General features: G+C 49.9%; 1 protein-coding gene across 4 annotated transcripts in view; it reads left to right on the forward strand.

Moving 5' to 3' along the window:
• The window catches only part of DNAH9 (dynein axonemal heavy chain 9), a 317,109-nt gene that overhangs the window by 258,603 nt on the left and 37,339 nt on the right, over positions 1-21,167 (forward strand). For all 4 annotated transcript variants that reach the window (XM_047757317.1, XM_047757315.1, XM_047757318.1 and 1 more), the window contains 6 exons: positions 1,798-1,991; positions 5,054-5,202; positions 12,298-12,425; positions 14,855-15,082; positions 19,150-19,341; positions 20,449-20,640. In XM_047757317.1, the coding sequence (XP_047613273.1) occupies positions 1,798-1,991; positions 5,054-5,202; positions 12,298-12,425; positions 14,855-15,082; positions 19,150-19,341; positions 20,449-20,640 (1,083 nt within the window). The remainder of the gene's footprint in view (positions 1-1,797; positions 1,992-5,053; positions 5,203-12,297; positions 12,426-14,854; positions 15,083-19,149; positions 19,342-20,448; positions 20,641-21,167) is intronic.

Genomic DNA, 21,167 nt, shown 5'->3' on the forward strand with positions numbered 1-21,167 from the left:
CTGTGTGGTCAGGGTGAAGTTGAGGTCGCAGAGCCCAGTTGAGGTCGTGAAAGCCCATGTCCTGAAGACAGGACGTGTGTTTGCCCACACGGGAAAGAAGCCTGGGCGAGCCCAGGTCAGTGTGCGTGTCCTTCTCCAACCTGACCTTGTCCTGTCGCCTATAGGCTCCTCCACTGCAGTCGCATCCTGCCCCTCACCCCATACTCCAGACTTGGGCGCCATGGACCCTTCCCCATGAGGGCCTCTCTACCTCTCCCTGTCTGCCAAGGCCTCCCTCATCTCTTGCTCTTTAACCTAGACTGTAAGCTCCTTGAAGCCACGTGTATTTTTTTCTTTGGCCTTGTTTTACCAAGTTCCTGGCATACAGTAGGCGTCCAGTAAATATCTAATGAATGATTGATTTCACGTAACAGGAATGTATGGTCCCTAGAATTCCCATCATTGCAGTAAGTGCTTTAGACACAGGATACATTTTGGTCTCTTTGGAGAGACACACACGAGCAGAGGAAATCATGGGAAGTCTGCAGGGAAGTGAGTAGCTGAGTGATGTTTCTGTGGGTGCTCGGAAGAAGCAGGATGGCCCCCATCCAAAATATGGTTCTGACGTCCAGACTGGTGATGCCTCACACATACCTGGAAGGTATGAGTGGGTTTATGACTCACAGAGTGAGCCTTTCTGGGCAGAGCAGGGGAGCTCTCAAGGAGACCATCAATGGCCAGAGAGAGCCAAGGAAGGGGGTCCCTTGGGGTTGTATGGTAGTTGGGGAGTGGGGCAGAGGCTTACAGGATACAGCTTCCTTTCAGCATCAAAGGAGGGAGTAGCCAGGCTTCCCTATCAGCTTCCCCAGCGTGAGGCAGAAGTGGAGGAGCGAGGATAAGGCTTAAAAGCCATCAGCAGTCACACATCCAAAAAGTGAGTCAATCTTCTTATTCAATATCCCAACTCTGTGAGTAGTTCTAAGTGGTCCACCCTAGAAGGGTGGAAGGGCTTGTGTGTTCTAGGTCAGAGAGGATGAACGTGAAGGGGTGGCTGATTTGGGGCTGGACTTTAACGAGGTGTAGAACCTTAACAAATGCTAACGACCAGCCCAAGAAAAGAAAGGAGTGGACTTTGGCAGAGAAGAGAACAGGACTGTCCCCCGTCGTGAAAGCAGTGTGAACAAGGCACTGAGCTGGGAAGGCATCTGACACGTCTCCAGGGTTGAGGGCAGATGGGCGTGGCCAGAGGAAGGACGTAGGCTGCCTGCTTAGCTGGGCGGGTTGGAGGGGAGTCTTAATGAAGAGATTTGATTCACACGTGATGCATTTGGACTGAATCCTCATGGAAGCCGGTGATACCGGGAAATTTCAGAGGTGGTATTAACACAGTCAATGACCATAGAGACATTTTAGGAGAGGAATTGACAGGTGTTGACAGCAGAGGGAGCATAGCTATGAAAGGGAGGTGTCAGAGACTTCACGTGCCTGGGATCCGAGACCAGAAAACTCACTGCATCCCCTCTTGTCCCTCTTCCCATGTGACCCCCTCCAGGCCAGTGCTGCTCCGTCTCTACTGCAGACTATTTCCCAAATGCTGTATTTGCTAAACCTCGCATATTACTAGGGCAGTTTGCTGAGGGTGAGCTGATCAAAATCCTTCCTCTTCCTTGAGTTTACCTGGGGGGAGATTCAAGTCTCCAAATGAGTATAAGTAAGACAGGATTATGTCCAGAATGCCATCCCCGACCCCAACACAATGCACATGACCGCTTTCTAGAGAAACTGCATTTCAGAGCAAGACTCTGTGAAATTTTTCAGGCGCTTTCATCAATGGACGAATTCAACAATCTGGATCGGGACATTGAGGGATCTGCCAAGAGCTGGAAAAAGTTTGTGGAATCCGAATGCCCTGAGAAGGAGAAGTTCCCCCAGGAGTGGAAGAACAAGACAGCCCTGCAGCGCCTCTGCATGATGAGAGCCCTGCGGCCTGACCGGATGGCCTACGCCATGCGGTAGGGCTGGGATATCGAGGACGCCTGGGCAGGCCAGGGTGGGACTAGCAGGGCTGAGCACAAAGGCCCCACGGTTATAGTCGGGGGGAGCCTTGGTACCCAACATCCGCAATCCCATGAGGCCCACTGCTCTGTGTTCACCATGGTTTTTGGTTTTTTGTTTTTTGTCTTTTTAGGGCCACACTCATAGCATATGGAGGTTCCCAGGCTAGGGGTCTAATCGGAGCTGTAGCTGCCAGCCACAGCCACACCATATCCTGGCCACATCTTCGACCTACACCATAGCTCATGGCAACACCAGATCCTTAACCCACTGAACGAGGCCAGGCATCAAACCCACAACCTCACGGTTCCCAAATCAGATTCCTTTCCGCTGCGCCATGACGGGAACTCCGACCATGTATTTTTTAAATATCTAAGTGGACTATTTGGAAAGAGGTGCTCATTAATATCAGCCTTGAGAGGGGTGCCGAGCACATCTGATGTGGCAGGAGATGGTGGGATCCGGAGAACAGATGGAACCATCACCCTTGGCAGGAAGAACAGCCTTTTCATCCCAGAGAAGATAGAGGTGGGGGTGTCGTTAGCATGGTAGAAGCATGGCAGACAGTTGGGAAGGGTCTTGTCTAATGACTTCTACTTCCTCCGACAAGCAAGAATCAAGATCACCGTTGAATTTCTGTGAAAAGGGAGGTGGCAGGGTCGGAGATTTGAGTGCAGAAGGTTTGAAATAGGGTCTGTGGAAAATGGAAGAAGGCTGAACAGGGAAACTCAAAGAACTCCAAGTGGCATCAAGGACCCCCCTAGTTAAGACCCTGCATTTGCAGCAGCACCAGTCTTCACCACAGGAGGATCTGCTACAGCAGCAGCAGCATCCAGTAGCCCCAGTGTTGACTCAGAGTTAAGTTGATCCAGAGCATGTGTCATTCCAAGTTTCTCTCTTGGAATAAGAGTTAGGCAAGTAGACACAACTTAGAATAGATTTACAAGGAGATCCTGCTGAATAGCATTGAGAACTTTGTCTAGATACTCATGTTGCAACAGAAGAAAGGGTGGGGGAAAAAATGTAATTGTAATGTATACATGTAAGGATAACCTGACCCCCTTGCTGTACAGTGGGAAAATAAAAAAAAATTATTAAAAAAAAAAGAGTTAGGCAAGTGATGTGTGAGGTACTGACAAAAGAGCAATTAGAAGTCACAGGCCAGGCAAGCTGTAGAGACAGCAGATTAGCAGTTGCCTGGGGCTGGACTATAGGAATGGGAATTCTCTGAATAGGCATGAGAAATCTTTGTGGTAGGATTAAAATGTTCTAAAACTGGATTATGATGAAGAGTATACAATTCAGTAAATTTATTAAAAATTATTGTATAATTAAAAAATGGGTAAATTTTATGGTATGTCAATTGTACCTCAAGAAAATTATTTAAAAAAAAAAAAAACCAAAGGTCGTTCCCACTATGGTGCAGCAGGTCAAGGATCCAGCATTGTCTGTGCAGCATCTCGGCTCACTGCTGAGGCATAGATTCAATCCCTGGCCTTGTGCAGTGGGTTAAGGATCCGGCATTTCTGTGGCATAGGTCGCAGACCGGCTTGGATCTGGTGTTTCTGTGGCATAGGTTGGCAGCTACAGATCCAATTTGACACCTAGCCTGGGAACTTCTGTATGCCTCTGGAGTAGCCCTAAAAGAGAAAAAAAAAAAAAAAAAAAGACAAAGACAAAGAATGAGTAAAGTAAGGGTAAATTACTAAGAGAACTGTAAGGATAAAAGGTTTTGGGAGTTCCCGTCGTGGCGCAGTGGTTAACGAATCCGACTAGGAACCATGAGGTTGCGGGGTTCGGTCCCTGCCCTTGCTCAGTGGGTTAACGACCCGGCGTCGCCGTGAGCTGGGGTGTAGGTTGCAGACGCGGCTCGGATCCCGCGTTGCTGTGGCTCTGGCGTAGGCCGGTGGCTACAGCTCCGATTCAACCCTAGCCTGGGAACCTCCATATGCCGCGGGAGTGGCCCAAGAAATAGCAACAACAACAACAACAACAACAACAAAAAAAGGTTTTGGTTGGAGAATGGGATGTTTCCATTTATGGTTTCAGACATAGAAAAGGTTCCCAAGAAATGGCAAGGATGCCAGTGCAGCCATGGAATCAGGTGGCTGAAGTGAAGAATGGAAGACTGTTAAGAATCTAGAGCTTCGGCGTTCGTTGTCACTGCAGCAGCTCGGGTTCCTGCTGTGGTGTGATGGAAAAAAAAAAGAATCTAGAGGATTATCCCCATGGATGCTGGTGTCTCTCGGGCTAGTGGGGAGACAGTCCATGGTCCAAGTGATCAGTGAACAAGTAGAGTGACCACAGGAGCAGGGGTAGGGGTGACACAGCTGGGGCAAGTGAGCCTCCGCATAGCCACACGAGGAGGGAAGAAAGGGTTTAAAAGAAGCAGTTGTCCAGGAGCAGGCCCATGAGCCCAGCTCCCAATCCTGAGGATGAGCCCAACTGAGAAAGCCACAGGGAATAGTGTCCCTGGGGGAGTGTTTAGGCCAGGAGTTGGACTGAATGGTCACTGAGTGGTTGCAGCTGCAAGGTCTTGCTTAGCCTGACGTGGGACACAGGAAAAGGTACTCCAGTAAGTGGAGCAAGGTGAAAGGACACACAGAGACTGATAGAACGTGAGGGAATCGGAGGCTGGAGGGCCTTAAATCATGGGTAGGGAGGGAGGGTCCCAGGGTGTGAAGTAGGGAGCATTTAGCTGCCTGCAGGCTTTCAGGAGGCATTGGTCCTGGCAGTCTTCTGATGGGTGGTGGAGTACCAGGCATCCTGGCTCCCGGAGGAGTCAGCGGTGGCCTGGATGGGTGGGGATTCGGAAGGAGCCCTGATCCAGGTGAGCAGGTGCACAACCAGCAGCACAGGTTGTGAGTGTTGGCTTCTTAAGTGGGTTTGGTGTTGGTCCTAGCTCTGTAACCACCAAGCCCGTGACCTTGAACATGCCTTTCCAATTCTACAGACCTCTGTTCCTCAAGTGTTACTATCCTGTGACTGACAGACATACATGTGCCTTTTTTTCTGGCAGAGATTTTATTGAGGAGAAGTTAGGAAGCAAATATGTGGTGGGAAGAGCCCTGGACTTCGCAGCCTCATTTGAAGAATCAGGACCAGCCACTCCCATGTTCTTCATCCTGTCTCCAGGGGTGGACCCTCTGAAGGACGTGGAAAATCAAGGTGAGAAAACCTCTCCTTGGAGACCCAGGCTCTGTCAGTCTGCATCTGTCAGTCTGCATCTGTCCGTTTCTCTTTTCCTGATTCAAGGTTAGGTTGCACTGCTTGGTGTTTGCTCACCGGCCATAGAGAAATCAGGGTCATTGCGGAAACAACACCAGGGGACCATCACCATCAAAAGGACGGCTCTGGGCTCTAAAGTAGAATCCACCGTAGCAGGTTCATGGGGAGACCTTTGCCCCCCCCTTCCCCTTACTGTAGTTGGGGCAATTATTCTGAAGTACAAGGGCAGTCCTTTTGTGGGCTCCTATTGTCCTCGGAATAAACGCCAAAGTCCTTAACAGGGTCTGAGCTTACAGGGAGCTCTGTCCTCCAGTCTCTCCATGTTTCTCTAGCCTACTTTCCATTATTAGTTTCCTCTTGCTGCTGCAACAAAGTGTCACAAAGTTAGAAACTTAAAATAACGCTAATTATTACTTTACAGTTCTGGAGGTCAAAAATCATAAATGGGACTTGCTCTCTCCCTCTTTTGCTCATAAGGACCCCTATGATCTTATCAGGCCCACTTGGATCATCGAGGGTAATCTCCCCATCTTGGGGTCTTTGATTTAATCACATCTGTAGAGCTCCCTTTGCATATAAAGTCACATATATTTAGGGATTCAGGAATGAGGACGTGGACATCTTTGGGAACTCAAAATGCCGTTTCCATGTCCCTACTCTCCTCTTTTTCACGCTACGTAGAAGCCATTCCATTCTCCCAAGTGTTCTGTTTCCCCTCTGGCATGCCCTTCTACTCATCCTTCAGATACCAGTTTCATTGTCACCACCTCCAGGAAGTCCTCCTTGACTTCTGAAATGCTAGGTTTCCCTCCCATGTGCTCGTAGGGCACCCTCCTATCTGCACAACACATGTAATTATCTAGTGACCACCATGTCCTCATATAGGAGGGAGAGCTCCCTGAGACGAGATGTCCTTCTCACCACAGCACCCCCAGTTCCTAGCTCTGTGCTTTTCATCTGAGCAGCACTCAGTAAGTAAACGTGTCAAATGAAGTAATGAGCAAATAAATGACTGATCAGAACCATCAGACTAGTAAAACTACAGCCTGTTGCAAAGTTAGATACTCAGCTGGTTTTTATAGAGCCAGGTCTTGGAGTTCCCGTCGTGGCGCAGTGGTTAACGAATCTGACTAGGAACCATGAGGTTGCGGGTTCGGTCCCTGCCCTTGCTCAGTGGGTCAAGGATCCGGCGTTGCCGTGAGCTGTGGTGTAGGTTGCAGACGCGGCTCGGATCCTGTGTTGCTGTGGCTCTGGCGTAGGCCGGTGGCTACAGCTCCGATTCGACCCCTAGCCTGGGAACGTCCATATGCCACGGGAGCAGCCCAAAGAAATAGCAAAAAGACAAAAAAAAAAAAAAAAGCTGGCTGAGATTTCAATAGAAATCACATTGAATATGTAGATCAATCTAGGGAGTATTGTTGTCTTAACGATATTAAGTCTTCTGCACCATCAACATAGAGTGTCTTTCCATTTGTTTAGTTCCTCTTTAATTTCTTCTAACAATATTTTGTAGTTTTGGTGTACATGTCTTGCATTTCTTTAAATTTATTTTGAAGTATTTTATTCTTTTTTGATGCTGTTGTAAGTGGAACTTTTTTTTTTTTTTTTAACTTTTTAGGGCCGCACCGGAGGCATATGAAAGTTCCCAGGTTACAGGTTGAATTGGAACTGCAGCTGCCGACCACAGTCATAGCCACAGCAATGCGGGAACCAAGCTACATCTGCAACCTACACCACAGCTGGTGACAACACCAGATCCTTAGCCCACTGAGTGAGGCCAGGGATGGAACCTGCATCCTCATGGATGCTAGTCAGATTCGTTTCTGCTGCGCCACAATGGGAACTCCCTGGAATTATTTCTTTAATTTCACTTTTGGAATGTTCATTGTTAGTGATTTTTGTATTATATATTAATCATCTATCCTGAAACCTTGCTAAACTTGTTTACTAGTTATAATAATTTTTTTTAGGGAATTTCTTAGGATTTTCTAGATGCAAGGTTATGTCCTACGAATAGAGATAGTATTACTTCTTCCTTTCCAATCTAGATGCCTTTTTATTTCTTTTTTTTTTAAACCTAACTGCCCCGGCAAAAACTTCTAGTACAGTGTTAAATAGAAATGCCAGGTTTAGATATCCTTGTCTTATTCCTGATCTTAGGGGGAAATCATTCCATCTTTACCATTAAATATGATGTTAGCTGTAGGATTTTTGTGGATGCCTTTTACAGACTGAGGAAGTTGCCTTCTCTTCCTGGTTTGTTGACTTTTTTCTTTAGTCATGAAATGGTGTTGGATTTTGGCAAATGCTTTTTCTGCATCCCTTGATATGATAGTATCATTTGTCCTTTATTCTGTTCATATACTATATTAATTAATCAATTGGCTTTTAGAAGTTAAACCTATCTTGCGTTCTTGGGATCCCACTCGGTCCTGGTGTTCAATCCTTTTTACGAATTACTTGATTCAATTTGGTAATACTTTTGTCAAGGATTTTTACATCTGTATTCATAAGGGATGTTGACCTGTTGTTTTCTTTCCTTATAATGTTTTTATCCGGTTTGAGTATCAGGATAAAACTAGTAATCTATACATCAGAGTGAGTTGGGAAGTGTTCCTTCCTCTTCAGTTTTTTGGGGGAAGATTTTGTGAAATGTTTGTATTAATTCTTCATGGATGTTTGGTAGAATTCAGTGGTGAAGCCACTTGGGCCTGAGCTTTACTTAATGGGAGGTTTTAAAATTACTAATTCAATCACTTCACTTGTTATAGCTCTATTCAGATTTTCTATTTCTCCTGAGTCAGTTTCAGTAATGTGTTTTTTCTTAGGAATTTGTCCCTTTCATCTAAATTATCTAATTTGTTGGCAAATACCTCCCAATTTTGGTATCTATATTAAAATGTTTAGTTCCTCTGTTGGCTATGTGACTTTAAATACTATTAGTAAAACTTAATTTTTTTCCCATAAATCTTAGGGAATTTCAGCTATGCTTTTATTTACATGGTCAAGGATAAACATATATTTATTCTATTCTGTTACCATAATTAATTTTACTCAGATTTAGCCTATGGGTTAATTATACTATTTGAAAACCAACGCATACCATGTATGTCATAATTGAATGAAATCCACTCCAGTTATTCACTGAAGAGGCGAGTGAATGTCCTAGGATTACATTTCCTTCCTTATGGACCCAGCAATCTCTTGGGATCTCTCAGAGAAGAATGTTATCAGCACGGAGACTCAAAGTCTTTTACATTTCTGATTGGGAGTTCCCGTCGTGGTAGGCTGGAAACGAACGTGACTGGGGTCCATGAGGACGAAAGTCTGATCCCTGGCCTCGCTCCGTGGGTTAAGGATCAGGCATTGCTATGAGCTGTGGTGCAGGCCGCAGACGCGGCTCGGATCCTGCGTTGCTGTGGCTGTGGTGCAGGCTGGCAACTACAGTTCCAATTCAGCCCCTAGCTTGGGAACCTCCATATGCCATGGGTACAGCCCTGAAAAAGCAAAAATAAAAAATAAAATAAATTTCAGTTTGATTCATATTTAGATGATGATTTTTCTTAGACAGCTTTTGGTTTTTCCTGGAGTTGTGCCTAGATGCAGAAGAACGGCAGTCACGAGAAGGGGTTTTCTCGGGCGGGGGGGAGCAGTAGAGAGTGAAGCAAGCTGCTGAGAATAAGAAGGTTTGGCCCGCTAGGAAGTTGGGAAGGAGAAGGGGAACGGGCAGTGTAGGCAGCTTCTGGATGCACGGAAAGACGGCCTAGATGCTCACGAGACTGAGAGTCATTGCCCTGCGCTGGCCCCGATTCACCAAGCAGTCTTTTTCTCTTGTGTTAATGCTCAGATTTGTCCAGGATTGAGGTTTTACGAACATTGGGTGATACAGATGTAGAATGGACAACAGAGGGAAGGATTTTATAAAATCGTGGCTCAAATTAGGGATTGTTCGGCCTGTATTAAAATAGGAGGGAAATAAAGATCAAGATCAGAAAAAAATACAAAAAATGGGCGGAAGATCTAAACAGACAGTTCTCCAAAAAAGACATACAGATGGCCGAGAAACACATGAAAAGATGTTCAGCGTCACTCATTATTAGAGAAATGCAAATCAAAACCACGATGAGGTACCACCTTAAACCAGCCAGAATGGCCATCATCCAAAAGTCTACAAACCATCAGTGCTGGAGAGGGTGTGGAGAAAAAGGAACCCTAGTACACTGTTGGTGGGATTGTAAATTGGTGCAACCACTGTGGAAAGCAGTATGGAGATGCCTCAGAAAACTAAACATAGAACTACCATTTGACCCAGCAATCCCACTCCTGGGCATCTATCCAGAAAAAACCACGACTCGCAAAGACACATGTACTCCGACGTTCATTGCAGCACTGTTTACAGTAGCCAAAACTTGGAAACCACCTAAATGTCCATTGACAGAGGAGTGGATCCAGAAGATGTGGTCCATATACACAATGGAATATTACTCTGCCATCAAAAAGAACGAAATACCAGCATTTTTAGCAACCTGGATGGACCCAGAAATTATCATGCTAAGTGAAGTCAGCCACACAATGAAACACCAACATCAAATGCTTTCACTGACATGTGGAATCTGAAAAAAGGACAGACGGAACTTCTTTGCAGAACAGATACTGACTCACAGACAATGAAAAACTTTAGGTCTCCAGAGGAGACAGTTTGGGGGGTGGGGGAATGTGCTTAGGCTATGGGATGGAAATCCTGTGAAATCAGATTGTTATGATCATTATACAACTACAGATGTGATAAATTCATTTGAGTAATAACAAAATGGAAAAAAAAATCAGAAAAAAATAGAGGCTCCAGTGGACTGGACATTGCAGAGGCAGAATGACTTGTGAGGCGTGAGCGCTGCAGGAAGGGCCGTGGAGAGTCATCATGAAAGGACCGTGTCAGACTCGGGCTAGTTCCCAGTGAGGACAACGGCGAGTGCGGCCACAGGGAGTGAGTAACAGGAACGACGTTCCTCGACGATGAGGAAGCGGGAGGCTGGAGGTCGGCTGGGGGTCGGCTGAGTCGTCTAGAGTAACATCGAAGCCCATCGAGAAAAAGACGAAGCAGAAGATACGGAAGATTCTACACCAAGTTCCAGAGCCCTTCCCGACAATGACTCTCACTGGGAAGCTGGTAGAAGGCAGAAAACATAAAAACTAGTAGGCACTCTAGCCAATGGCACAGGCTTTAAAGGAGAAAGGTGTTTGTTTATACAGGCGTGGAGAAGGAAGGGCCAGCAGGTCACCGTTCCCCTTCCTCCCAGCCCCAGGGGTATGGGGCACTAGGAAGAGGGCCACGGAAGTTAGAATATCCTCAAAGAGACTGGAGTTCAAGGTCACACAGCTGCCATGATGTCCGAGGAGGTTTACTGTGGGGCAGGGTCCCCGGGGACACAGTGGTGCAGGGAAGGACGAACAGAAAGGAGAGATGCCTTAGAGGCAGTGGGGCTGAGGGCACCGAAGCCGTAGCCCAATGTACTCAAACTAATCTTTATTTAAGCTTCTCTTTCCCTATATCCTTTGTTTGAGAATAAAGAAAAGAAATAGGCTCTTTTGTGAGCAGAAATGTCAGCGAGGCTATCAAATAATCCCAGCACTCTTATCCTGGTATTTTCTCTGGAATAAGTTGTTTATATTCCTGGTTCCAAAGCTGACATCCAATCTGTTGCCAGCTAGGATTTATAGAGTTTAATAAGGGCATTTCTTGGGTTCATCTCGGTTGAATCTATAATAACTATTCCTCAGTACGAGCAGTCATCATCTTGTTTTGTGTCACCCAGTTAAAGAAGACACACTAGGTTTTTCTTTTTTTAGTGTTTAAAAAGCACATCCAATATTGTTCATCCAATAGTGTTCATTACATTTTCTTGCACAAGTATCCAATTGCATCTTCCATTTTAGTTCCCTTGAAACTAAATGTTGTAAGTACAGACTATTCTTTCCGTCTCTCTCTCTCTCTCTCTCTCTTTTTTTTTTTTTTTTTTTAAGGCTGCACTCGCAGCACACGGAGGTTCCCAGGCTAGGGGTGGAATTGGAACCGAAGCTGCCGGCATACACCACAGCTCACAGCAACACCGGACCCTTAACCCAGTGAGTGAGAACAGGAACCAAACTCACATCCTCATGGGTACTGGTCGGGTTTGTTAACCCCTGAACCACGACAGGAGCTCCTCTTTTTCTCTGTTCAGTTTCTCTTTTCTCTTGTGTACCTCGCCTTCTTAGAAAAATTGCTCAGCAATTCCTTCACAGTGTAACATGTTTTTATGATGCTTTGGTCTAAGGAATAGTGTGTAATTTCTCTGAACTTTATTGAATTGGGCTAATAGCTGATGTCCAGGCAGAACTGATCCCTGTATTAAGCTTATTTTTGGGTGCAAAGGTTTTCTTGGGCTTGTAGAGCTCATCTCGAGCACTGGCTTCGCTCCACGACGCAGGTGTGACACGCACATTCCTGTAGCTACTCCCTTGCACCGTTTCCCATGGTGAGACACAGAGCGTTCACACCTACACACCCAAGCCCCCCTCGTCTTGCCTCCTGCCACCCTTCACCCTCATTCATGCAAAATGACAAGAGTGAAGGTTCCATGTGATGGGAATAACAGGCAGAGGTTAATACGGTGTCAAGTACAGGGAGCCACAACTCCCTGAACCCTGCCTCTGTTGAGCACACAAAGTCCCAAGGAAAATATAGGGGACAAAGTAAGCTGGACCAGGCCACACCCACACACTTGTGACCCTTTGATGATGGTGACCTGATACCTGGTTTTCAGGTGGGAGATGCACCGAAGAGCAGCTGCATTCTGCCCACCTTGGGGATTAAGTGAGGAGAGAGAGGAGAAGCGCTTCTATTGGGGACCCCCACCCCTGAAGGAAGAGGGTCAGCGCCTGAGGTCAGGCACCTGTGCTGAGGAAGGACACGGAGCTGTGCGTGGCCTTTGAACCCTCAACAACCCAGATCGCTCAACCTAAGAGGTGATAGCGACAACTCTCTACTCTTTTCAGGAAAAAAGCTCGGATACACTTTCAACAACCGGAACTTTCACAACGTGTCTTTGGGGCAGGGGCAGGAGGTGGTGGCTGAGGCCGCGCTGGACCTGGCTGCCAAGAAGGGTCACTGGGTTATTTTGCAGGTACGCCCCTTCTGCCCAGATCGACCCCATTCCTGTCTGGACCCCCACAGATCTCTGGGCCGCCTTTCCTTCCAGGCCCTCGTCCCGACTTCCCGCTCTCCCCATGTGCTCTGCTCCTCTCCCCTCCCCATCCCACCCCAACCATTTGCCTTCGCCCCCACCCTCACCTGCTCCCGCCACTTTCTCTGGCTTAGATCACTCCACCCACAGAAGGACACACGCTCAGGAAGTCGGGACTTTTCAGGCTGCTAATCCTCCATGCATTCCAGGGGACTGTTCCACTCCGCCTCTCTGTTCTGTCACACGTTGCATGCTCGTCATTACCTGTGTGACTAGAACGTCACATGTGTAACTAGAACTTGGTCTCTTCGTTGAGAGTTGATGTTGGCGTCTGGAGATCTGGAACACCTACTGCCGAGTTTCATGAAACACAAGAAGTAAAGGCGCCCTCTGCTAGCATGGCCTGGCCTCTTATTCCTGCTTTATGCAGCCTGCATGGATGCTGGCACCGTGGCAGAGCAAGCTTCTCTCCTATAACACCCTCCAACCTCCAGCTGCACAGAAGTGATTGCTTATATGGCCATGTCTTCTCTGCATTTTCTTAGGGAAGGAACCATTCCTTATTTGCCTTCACACCCAGCACACTACCGTGAAGGCAGTAGATGCTCAGCCAAAGCCTGTCAGGTGAATCCGTGAAAAACTCAATGATGGGAAGGATCAGTGGAAAAGCCAGTCCCGCCCCTCCCGTCTGGCTTTGATTACCAAGACCTTCCACTGTCCCCTTCATGCCGTCAGAACTTCATCCTTAATCACCCCAGTACTGGTTTGGAGCCTCACTGCAGAGGGACCTGCTATTCCCTGGGGCTCCTTCTCCAGAAATAGTGGGGATCTCAGGAGAAAGAAGAGGGACTGGAGGTGGGGTGGGGGACGGTCCCTGCTTCCTCCCAGTGGATCAGCCTGGTGCTGGGAGGGTGTGGCCTCCCCAACCTTCTCAGGCTTGTTTGCCAAAGAGACCCCTTCTGGGCACTGGTGCCCTCGGGAACCCAGCGTCCAGACAGTGAGCAGAGAGTTTCCTCCCCTGCACCCACCGCCACCCCGGACCCCGCATCTCTCCTGATGGGGCTTCTGAGAGCACGCGAGGATTACACTCAGATGGGGGGATTCCTGAAGCAGTGGCTGAGTTTCTCACAGTCTCACGGAGCCCTGGCTCTCCAGGCACCCACCAACTCTCCACTCCCAGGGAGTGATTATAACCTGAATTCTTTCATGCAACAAATTGTCATTTCAGCAACCACGACTCACTCTTGTGTAGCATCTCACAGTTCACAAAGCCCTTTCAAATCCATTACCTTTGATTCTTTGCAGCAACCCTGTGAAATAAGTATGGCAAATATTATTATTATTTCTCCTTTCATTGGAGAGAAAGTAGCTCTCAGAGACCAGATTGCTGGGGCCCAAGTGCTGGCCTTGGTGCCGATCTGTGTATTTAAGGCTCTGCTAGCAGGCTTCCTCAAATATTTATCAAGGAGCTTTTATCTATCCATCATAATGAAACATATTGCAATGAAGCAAAGTGACTATCCTCACTGCAGTGAAAATGCGTTCTGCAAGGTAGTGCTAAGAAATAAGTGTAGTGTAGATGGACAAACAGACAGATAGGAATCGCCTGGGGAAGGAGGAGGGCTCAAAGGCCAGCCGAGGAGCTTGGGCTTAGAGCAGGAGCCTTCCCTGTGTGGGCACAGCAAGGTCCCAGTGTGTTTTAGGAAGATAAGTTTGGCAACAATTAGCAGAATGGTTTGGGGAGGGGGAGAGAGGAAGGAAAGCCAGCTAGAAGGAGTATAGATGAGTGCTGTTCAAATGTTAACACGCATACAAATCACTGAAGGGTCTTATTAAAATGCACTAACTCAGTAAGTCTGAGTCTGCATTTCCAAACAGCTCCCAGGTAGTGCCACCATTGCTGGCCCATGGGCTCCAGTTTTGAGTAGCAAAGGTTCAAAACACCCAGGTGTCAGATACGGGGATCTGGAGCTGGAATGTAACCACCCCTCAGACCCTGGAAGGGTGGAGCCCAGACCCGCAGCATCAGCATCACCTGAGAACTTGTTAGAAATGCAAGTTCTCAGGCCCCGCTCTGGATGAACTACATCAACCACCCTGGGCTAGAGCCCAAGAATCTTTGTTTCCACAAGCCCTCGAGGGGATTCCAGTGTCTGGTCAGGTTTGAGATCCTTGTGCTGGAGACTTAGGACCTTGAGGGATAGGATTCAGTTGCAGGACGCACGGGGTCCCCATTACTGGGAACCTCAAGACTCACGCTGAGATGTGACTTCTTTGACGCTCAGGGCAGGTCCCTCCTGGAGCTGCCTTCCTGATAACCGTTTAAGCAGATGCCCGCCTTGGGCGGGGGGTTCCTTCCTTCCCACCAGAACATCCACCTGGTAGCCAAGTGGCTCGGTACCCTGGAGAAGAAGCTGGAGGAGCACAGTGAGAACAGCCACCCAGAATTCAGGGTCTTCATCAGTGCCGAGCCCGCACCCTCCCCTGAGGGCCATATCATCCCCCAGGGCATCCTGGAGAACTCCATTAAAATCACCAGCGAGCCGCCCACAGGCATGCACGCCAACCTGCACAAGGCCCTGGACAACTTCACTCAGGTACAGCCCTGGGGGCGGGGAGAAGGGCACCTGCATTAAGAGGGCTGACCCACCTGGTGGGAAAGAGCACCCCGCTGGGGCGGGTGCCAGCAGGCAGTGCCAGTGTGGGCAAAATGCCTTCCCTTCACATGTGACCTCCACCCCGTGCCCTCCGAGTGCAGCTCCCAATTCCCAGGTACACCTGGGGGAGCCGAGCTTAGCGCCTTTCTTTGTCAAGAGGTGGAGGGGAGACCGCTCCGCCCATGGACGTGCTGAACAGTCCAAGACGGAGGAGGACATCGTGCTGTAGACCTAAGCGATACGACGCGCTGGTCACACACGTACCGGCCGAACCTGCTGTCTCCAGGCAGGGGAAGGGGCCCTCGTTCGGGTGCTAGCAGCAGACATCTCCGTGGATCTTAAGCATCGAGGGTGTGAATTCCCCAAGCATCGAAGAGTGGGTATCTGGACGTGAAATGTAACCGAGTGTCAGACTCATAACGTGTGGCCTCCACTTCACCTGGGACCTTGTTAGAAATGCAAGTTCTCAGGCTCCCACCCCAGACCAACTGACTCAAACACGCCGGGTAAGGCCCCAGAGGGTTCTGTCACACGGTCCACCGTGGGAACACTCTGCTACAGGGCAGCTCGAATGTCAAGGTGTGGGGTCCAAACGCAGGCGGCTGCGTGACCGCGATTCCCCTTACTGTGCGGAGTGTCTATTTAAAGCCAAGGCCAGGCCCACAGGCCACCGGCTCCATGCATCTTCTCAGGAAGGCATCTTTTCTGGTTGCTTCTTCTTTGGGGAGTCTGCCTTCCTGGGAAAGAGTCTACGAAGGTGTGAAGGCCAGGAGGATGGGGGCCACAGGCCACCTGAGGTCCATCTGCCACACCAGCCTTTGTGGAGTCCAAGGGTGAGGATCTAGGGTCTGTCCTCTCTGACTTCACCTTGCCAGACCACCAGTGGGTCTCTTGCTTCACGGAACCCATGCTAAACTCACAAGTTCCAGATGGGTCATGCAGGTGACCTGAAAGATGCCGTCCAGCGGGACAGCATTCTGGTTAGTCCAATATAACCCACCAGGACCAGCAGCCCCTTTGGGGTTGAACTTAAAATGAGATGAAGCCCGTTTGGCAGCAGAGTCTCAGAAGATTTCACTGAGTGCTTGATGTGCTTGCTCTTGGCATCGGAGTGAAGCAGCCAACTTGGAGAGAAGTTTCAGAAAGTTCTGAGAAGCTGAGCTTATCCGGTCTCCTCCTTTTCCCCTCACCTTCCCAACCCAGCTCCAAAACGCCCACGTAATCTGAAGCCCGGAGAATGGGGGAGCATGACCAGAGACTCAGAGTATTTGAGCTTACTGGGTTTTGTTACCTGCTCACTGCAACATGGGGAGAAAGCAAGGTGCCTTCTTGTTCAGGGGCATTTCTTTCCAAAATAGGTTGCCTCTTAGGGACTCTATACCAGAGGTCAGAACTTCTCAATTTTCTAGATTTTTATATTCCATACAGGGGAAATACACATGCTTAAGTTTGAAATCTACAGACGTCTTTACAGGTGGTTGTAGCTGGTTCCAAGCAAAGACATTTTTGCTGTGAGACGGCAGAGGGGCCGTACCTCAACTGAGAGATGGACAAGCAAGAGACAGTGTATCCGTGCCCTGGAGCCATGGCTGGCAGTAAAGGCCAGGTGCCAGTGCCTGCTGTGACGGGGTAAACCTCAAGACATGAGGCTAAGTGCAAGCAGTCAGGCACAAACCTTCTCCTCCTGTGTGGCTCCATCTACACGAAATGGCCAGCATGGGCAGGTCTCTAGACGCAGAAAGTAGATGGGGGGTGCCTCGGGCTGGGCTGGGAATGTGGGGGAGTGGAGAGCGGTTTCTCTTCGGGGTGATTAAAGAGTCTAAAGCCAGGCGGTGGCGACGACCACCTGACTCTGCAAACGAGCTAAAACCAGGGAGGTGTGTCGTCAGCTCCCCAAACGCGAGGCCCGCGAATCCTGTCTGCGTGCTCGTCGGCTGAAGACTCTTCTCACCTGCAACTCACCAGAAAAAAATGGGGGATAAAAAGGCCTCGGGGAGCTCCACAGAGTGAATGCACGAAACACCGCTGAGCCGTCCACTTAGACCGTGAGGACAGCCACTTTTATGATATGTGTATATTCTACCATCGTTTTTAAAATTAACAGCTGAGGGTGGGAAGATCTCAGGATGCAGCCCCCTGCTCTGGTGAAGGATGCAGCAGCAGGGTGCCCCTGGCCTTGCGCCTGGAGGGTCCCAGACAGGGGCCAGGGAAGGAGGCAGCTGCCGCTTCACACCTTACAGCTCCTAGTAATCCGCATTATAGACGGAGCCTGGGCAGGGTTATTATCACCTGCAGCCACGCCTGGCTTCCTCGTCTCCGCCTCCGCATGAGCCCTGTCCTTGGGCTTGTGTCCCTGCAAGGCAATGTCCAGTCTTGGTTATCAAGCGTCCCAAATGATGCTGGCTTTTCCTGGTTACGCTGTCCCTCAGTAGTTGGTGTTCGGGCCATTGATCCCTCTTCAGAAACTCATCCTGAGGGACAGGGATAGATTCTGAGGAGCTGCACTGTTCACGAGAGTTTTAACTGCTCCGCTCGGCACAGGCGCCTGGATCACACCCCCGATGAGCCACCCTCTTCCTTCAGAGCCCTGTTTTAATCATTTAAGGGACAGACTGCAGAACCAAGCTCTTCTTATCCCTGCTGCCCTGATGCTGTGCCGTTCAGGGGTGATTATTTCATTCTGACTTGCATTCGCCTGTGCCCCCGTCAACCAGTTTCAGAGTGCGACGCCTTGCCTTTCTGCTCAAAGGCCTTTTTCAGCAGGTTTTTTCAAATGTGTCCGAGGAGGCAAAGGAAGCACCTACAGGTCTGCAGAGAACTGCTCCGTCCAAAACACAGTTAGCAGGTTCTTACTTGCACGTGGTGGTGACTTTGTCCTCGCCGCCACCTCTGACCTTTCACATCAGTGCCTTCATGGCCAACAGGATCCCCATCCAAGGTGCCATAGGGACCCCCCACAAATCCAGAAAGAGAGAGACCGTCACAGGTTCTCCATGGGAAAATCAGACCTACCAGAAGCTTCCTCTCTCCTGTCTCCTCTGCTTTCCTCCCCCCCCCCCCCCCCCCCCGTGAGCCAAGTCCAAGGGCCACTTCTTAGAAGAAATGCCAGGACTGAACCAGTCCAGTGTGTGCGAGCTTTGAAAGGGCCTCTCATGAGCTCCAGCGGCAGCATCCTGCTCCTTGCCGAACAGAGAGGCTCCCATCCCGAGGAAATGTTTAGCGCCAAAGACTCCAGGGTTCTCGTCCTAACAGCCCTGCAAAATGCAGCTTCCTCGCCCACCATCATCACCCCCCCCCTTAAAATCTAAGCACACACAGCTCCATGGACTCCCTCTGGACTCCCTCATGCTTCTTGCCTCTTTCCATCCCTCCCGTCTTTCATTCTCTCCTCCAGAGCCACGCCATTTCCCCACCTTATGCTCTGCAGCCGGGACCCCTTGGAGCTCTTGCTTCTTCAGCCACGTGCTGCTCACCCCTGCTCAGAAGGTGACAGAAGGTGAAGGGCACAGCATCCCTCAGTGCTTGTGGCTCCGATTCTCACCCTCCCCTAGCAGATGGGTGGCACCAGCAGTAATTACACCTACTAAGGTTCCATGCTGGGCAGGAAGCACACGGCAGGAAGGAGAGAAATCAGGGCCGATGCTGCGGGAACGCCGAGTGAGGTTAACATGACAAACACTGCACTTGCACGGCACACCACCCCGATTTCCAAGAGCTACGCCTGGGAGCCTAATGAGCACGTCCCTATGCGCCATCTTTAACCGTAAACCAGACCCATGACAAGCTGAATCTAAGCCTTAGCTCTGATTCTAAACTAATGCCCAGCCTCTGCGAAGGCCCCCTCAAACCCGGTTCCATGCCTGTCTGAGATGCAGTCCACAGCCCTGAGGTAGCTCAAACCCTCACCAGGACAAAGCAACCCCACCACCCGAAGCCACACCCCACACCCCGCCTTCCCTGCATCATGGCAGCTCTGCCCTGACGCTGGAGGCAACACTTCCTTGCAGGACACCCTGGAGATGTGCTCCCGGGAGACGGAGTTTAAGAGCATCCTCTTTGCACTTTGTTACTTTCACGCTGTGGTGGCAGAACGACGAAAATTTGGGCCCCAAGGATGGAATCGCTCCTACCCCTTCAGCACTGGGGACCTCACCATCTCTGTGAACGTGCTCTACAACTTCCTGGAGGCCAACGCCAAGGTAAGGGTTCCAGCCGGCGCGGGGCCGGCGGGGGAGGGCACCTCTGAGGAGGATGGTGCCGCCTCAGCAGGGGAGGGGGGTGCTTACGGGGCATGTCTGCGGCCTCCCTGAAGGACTGAGGAAGGGCGAGGTTAGTCGTGTCACCAACCCCAGGGCCAGCCTGAGGCCAGGCGTGAGTACCGTGGTGAGGGGGCCAAGACCGCTCAGGAAACCACACCAGCGACTCACTCCTGCTGTGAGCCAGTCCCAGGGCGTCCCTCCCTGAGCCCCCACACCACGACCTGTACATGCCCAGCATCACCTGACACAAGCCAAGTGCCCAATTTCATTCGCCAAGAACACAGATCTTCTCGGGGTGCATACAGCGCCTCACGTAAGCATCGTCTTGCCAAAGTTAAAGAAGCCAAATGCTTGCTGCACCCCACCTCCATTATTCTCTGTCTGATGCTTCCATTTCAAAGAAAACTTCCACTAACGATCCACACTCCCCATTTAAGAGAATGTTTACACTGCTAGGCTCTTTTGGTTCATGAACCAAACACAGGTCTGCAAGGCCACTTCCTCTTCCTTTTGGGGAAAATGAATCCGGGCCAGAAGCCATGCCCCTGCCTTGAGCTCAGGGTTCTGGAAAGCCCACCACACGACACCTGCTGCGTGGCCACAAGGCTTCCTCCAAGTGGCCTCCCTCCCTCGCTCTAATGCCCGTGAACGTGCGTGCATACTTCATTCACTTTGAACTTTCAGGGAGACAATTAATACGCTCATTAATGGCAGGATATCAGAAAAGGACCCACACCCTCCCTTCCCTCCATGTGACACGGGCAGGCTCAGAGGGCCTGCAGGTAGAGCTTGACCTTACTGCCACAGTCAACAACCACCGAAGAGGGCAGGCCTGTGTGCAAGAGCCTTGGCACTGTACCACTTCCTGCTCTTGCCTGTAACTCCTCAAGCATTTAATGAGCCCCCACACGGTCGACCCTGCTGGGCTCCAGGTACGCAAATGACAGTGCCCCCAATCTCGAGAACCACCCCATCTGCGGCTTATGCTCTGCCCACCATCGGGCCAGCGTGAGGCCTTGCGGCTCTTCCTTTCCTTCTGTCTCTCAGGTCCCCTACGATGACTTGCGCTACCTCTTTGGCGAGATCATGTATGGAGGTCACATCACCGACGACTGGGACAGGAGACTCTGCAGAACCTACCTGGAGGAGTTCATTAAACCAGAAATGCTGGCCGGAGAGCTGTCCCTGGCCCCGGGCTTCCCACTCCCAGGCAACATGGACTACGGTGGTTACCACCAGGTAGGGCTCCGCCTATGCTCTCGGGACCCGGGACCCAGCTCCTTCCACGCTGCCCGCAGGACTGGGGCTGCTCGTGCAGGGCAGGGAGGCCGGCCTAGGGAGCCTGCGCACGTCCAGCATGGCTCCCAGCCTGTTCAGTTGGAGAGGATTTCTAGCCCCAAATTCATGGTAAAATTGAACTTCGAGAGATCTTTTTCTTCTCCATGGTTGGTTCGATAATTCTGTCTGTTGCTCGTTTTACATCTGGGGCATTTATTTGATTGTTTTTGTTCAGGATATTGACAGAATCACTAGGAAGAAAATTCCAGGCAAGAACTTAGCCAATTCTGGGTAAAGTTTGTGTTAGTGATTCTAAGTGTCTTCAGAGGCACATGGCCTCGTGGGCGCACCCCTCACCCTCCTAGTCTCTGCCGGGTGCTATGAACATAGACACGTGGACACACGCCAAGAAAACTTTCTCACGGAGCCTTTTCATTCTGTCACTTTCGGTTTTCATTTCACCATCCCTTCAGCTCTTTCTAAGGTGT

The sequence above is a fragment of the Phacochoerus africanus genome, chromosome 14 (genome assembly GCF_016906955.1).
Source record: "Phacochoerus africanus isolate WHEZ1 chromosome 14, ROS_Pafr_v1, whole genome shotgun sequence".
NCBI classification, from domain to species: domain Eukaryota; kingdom Metazoa; phylum Chordata; class Mammalia; order Artiodactyla; family Suidae; genus Phacochoerus; species Phacochoerus africanus.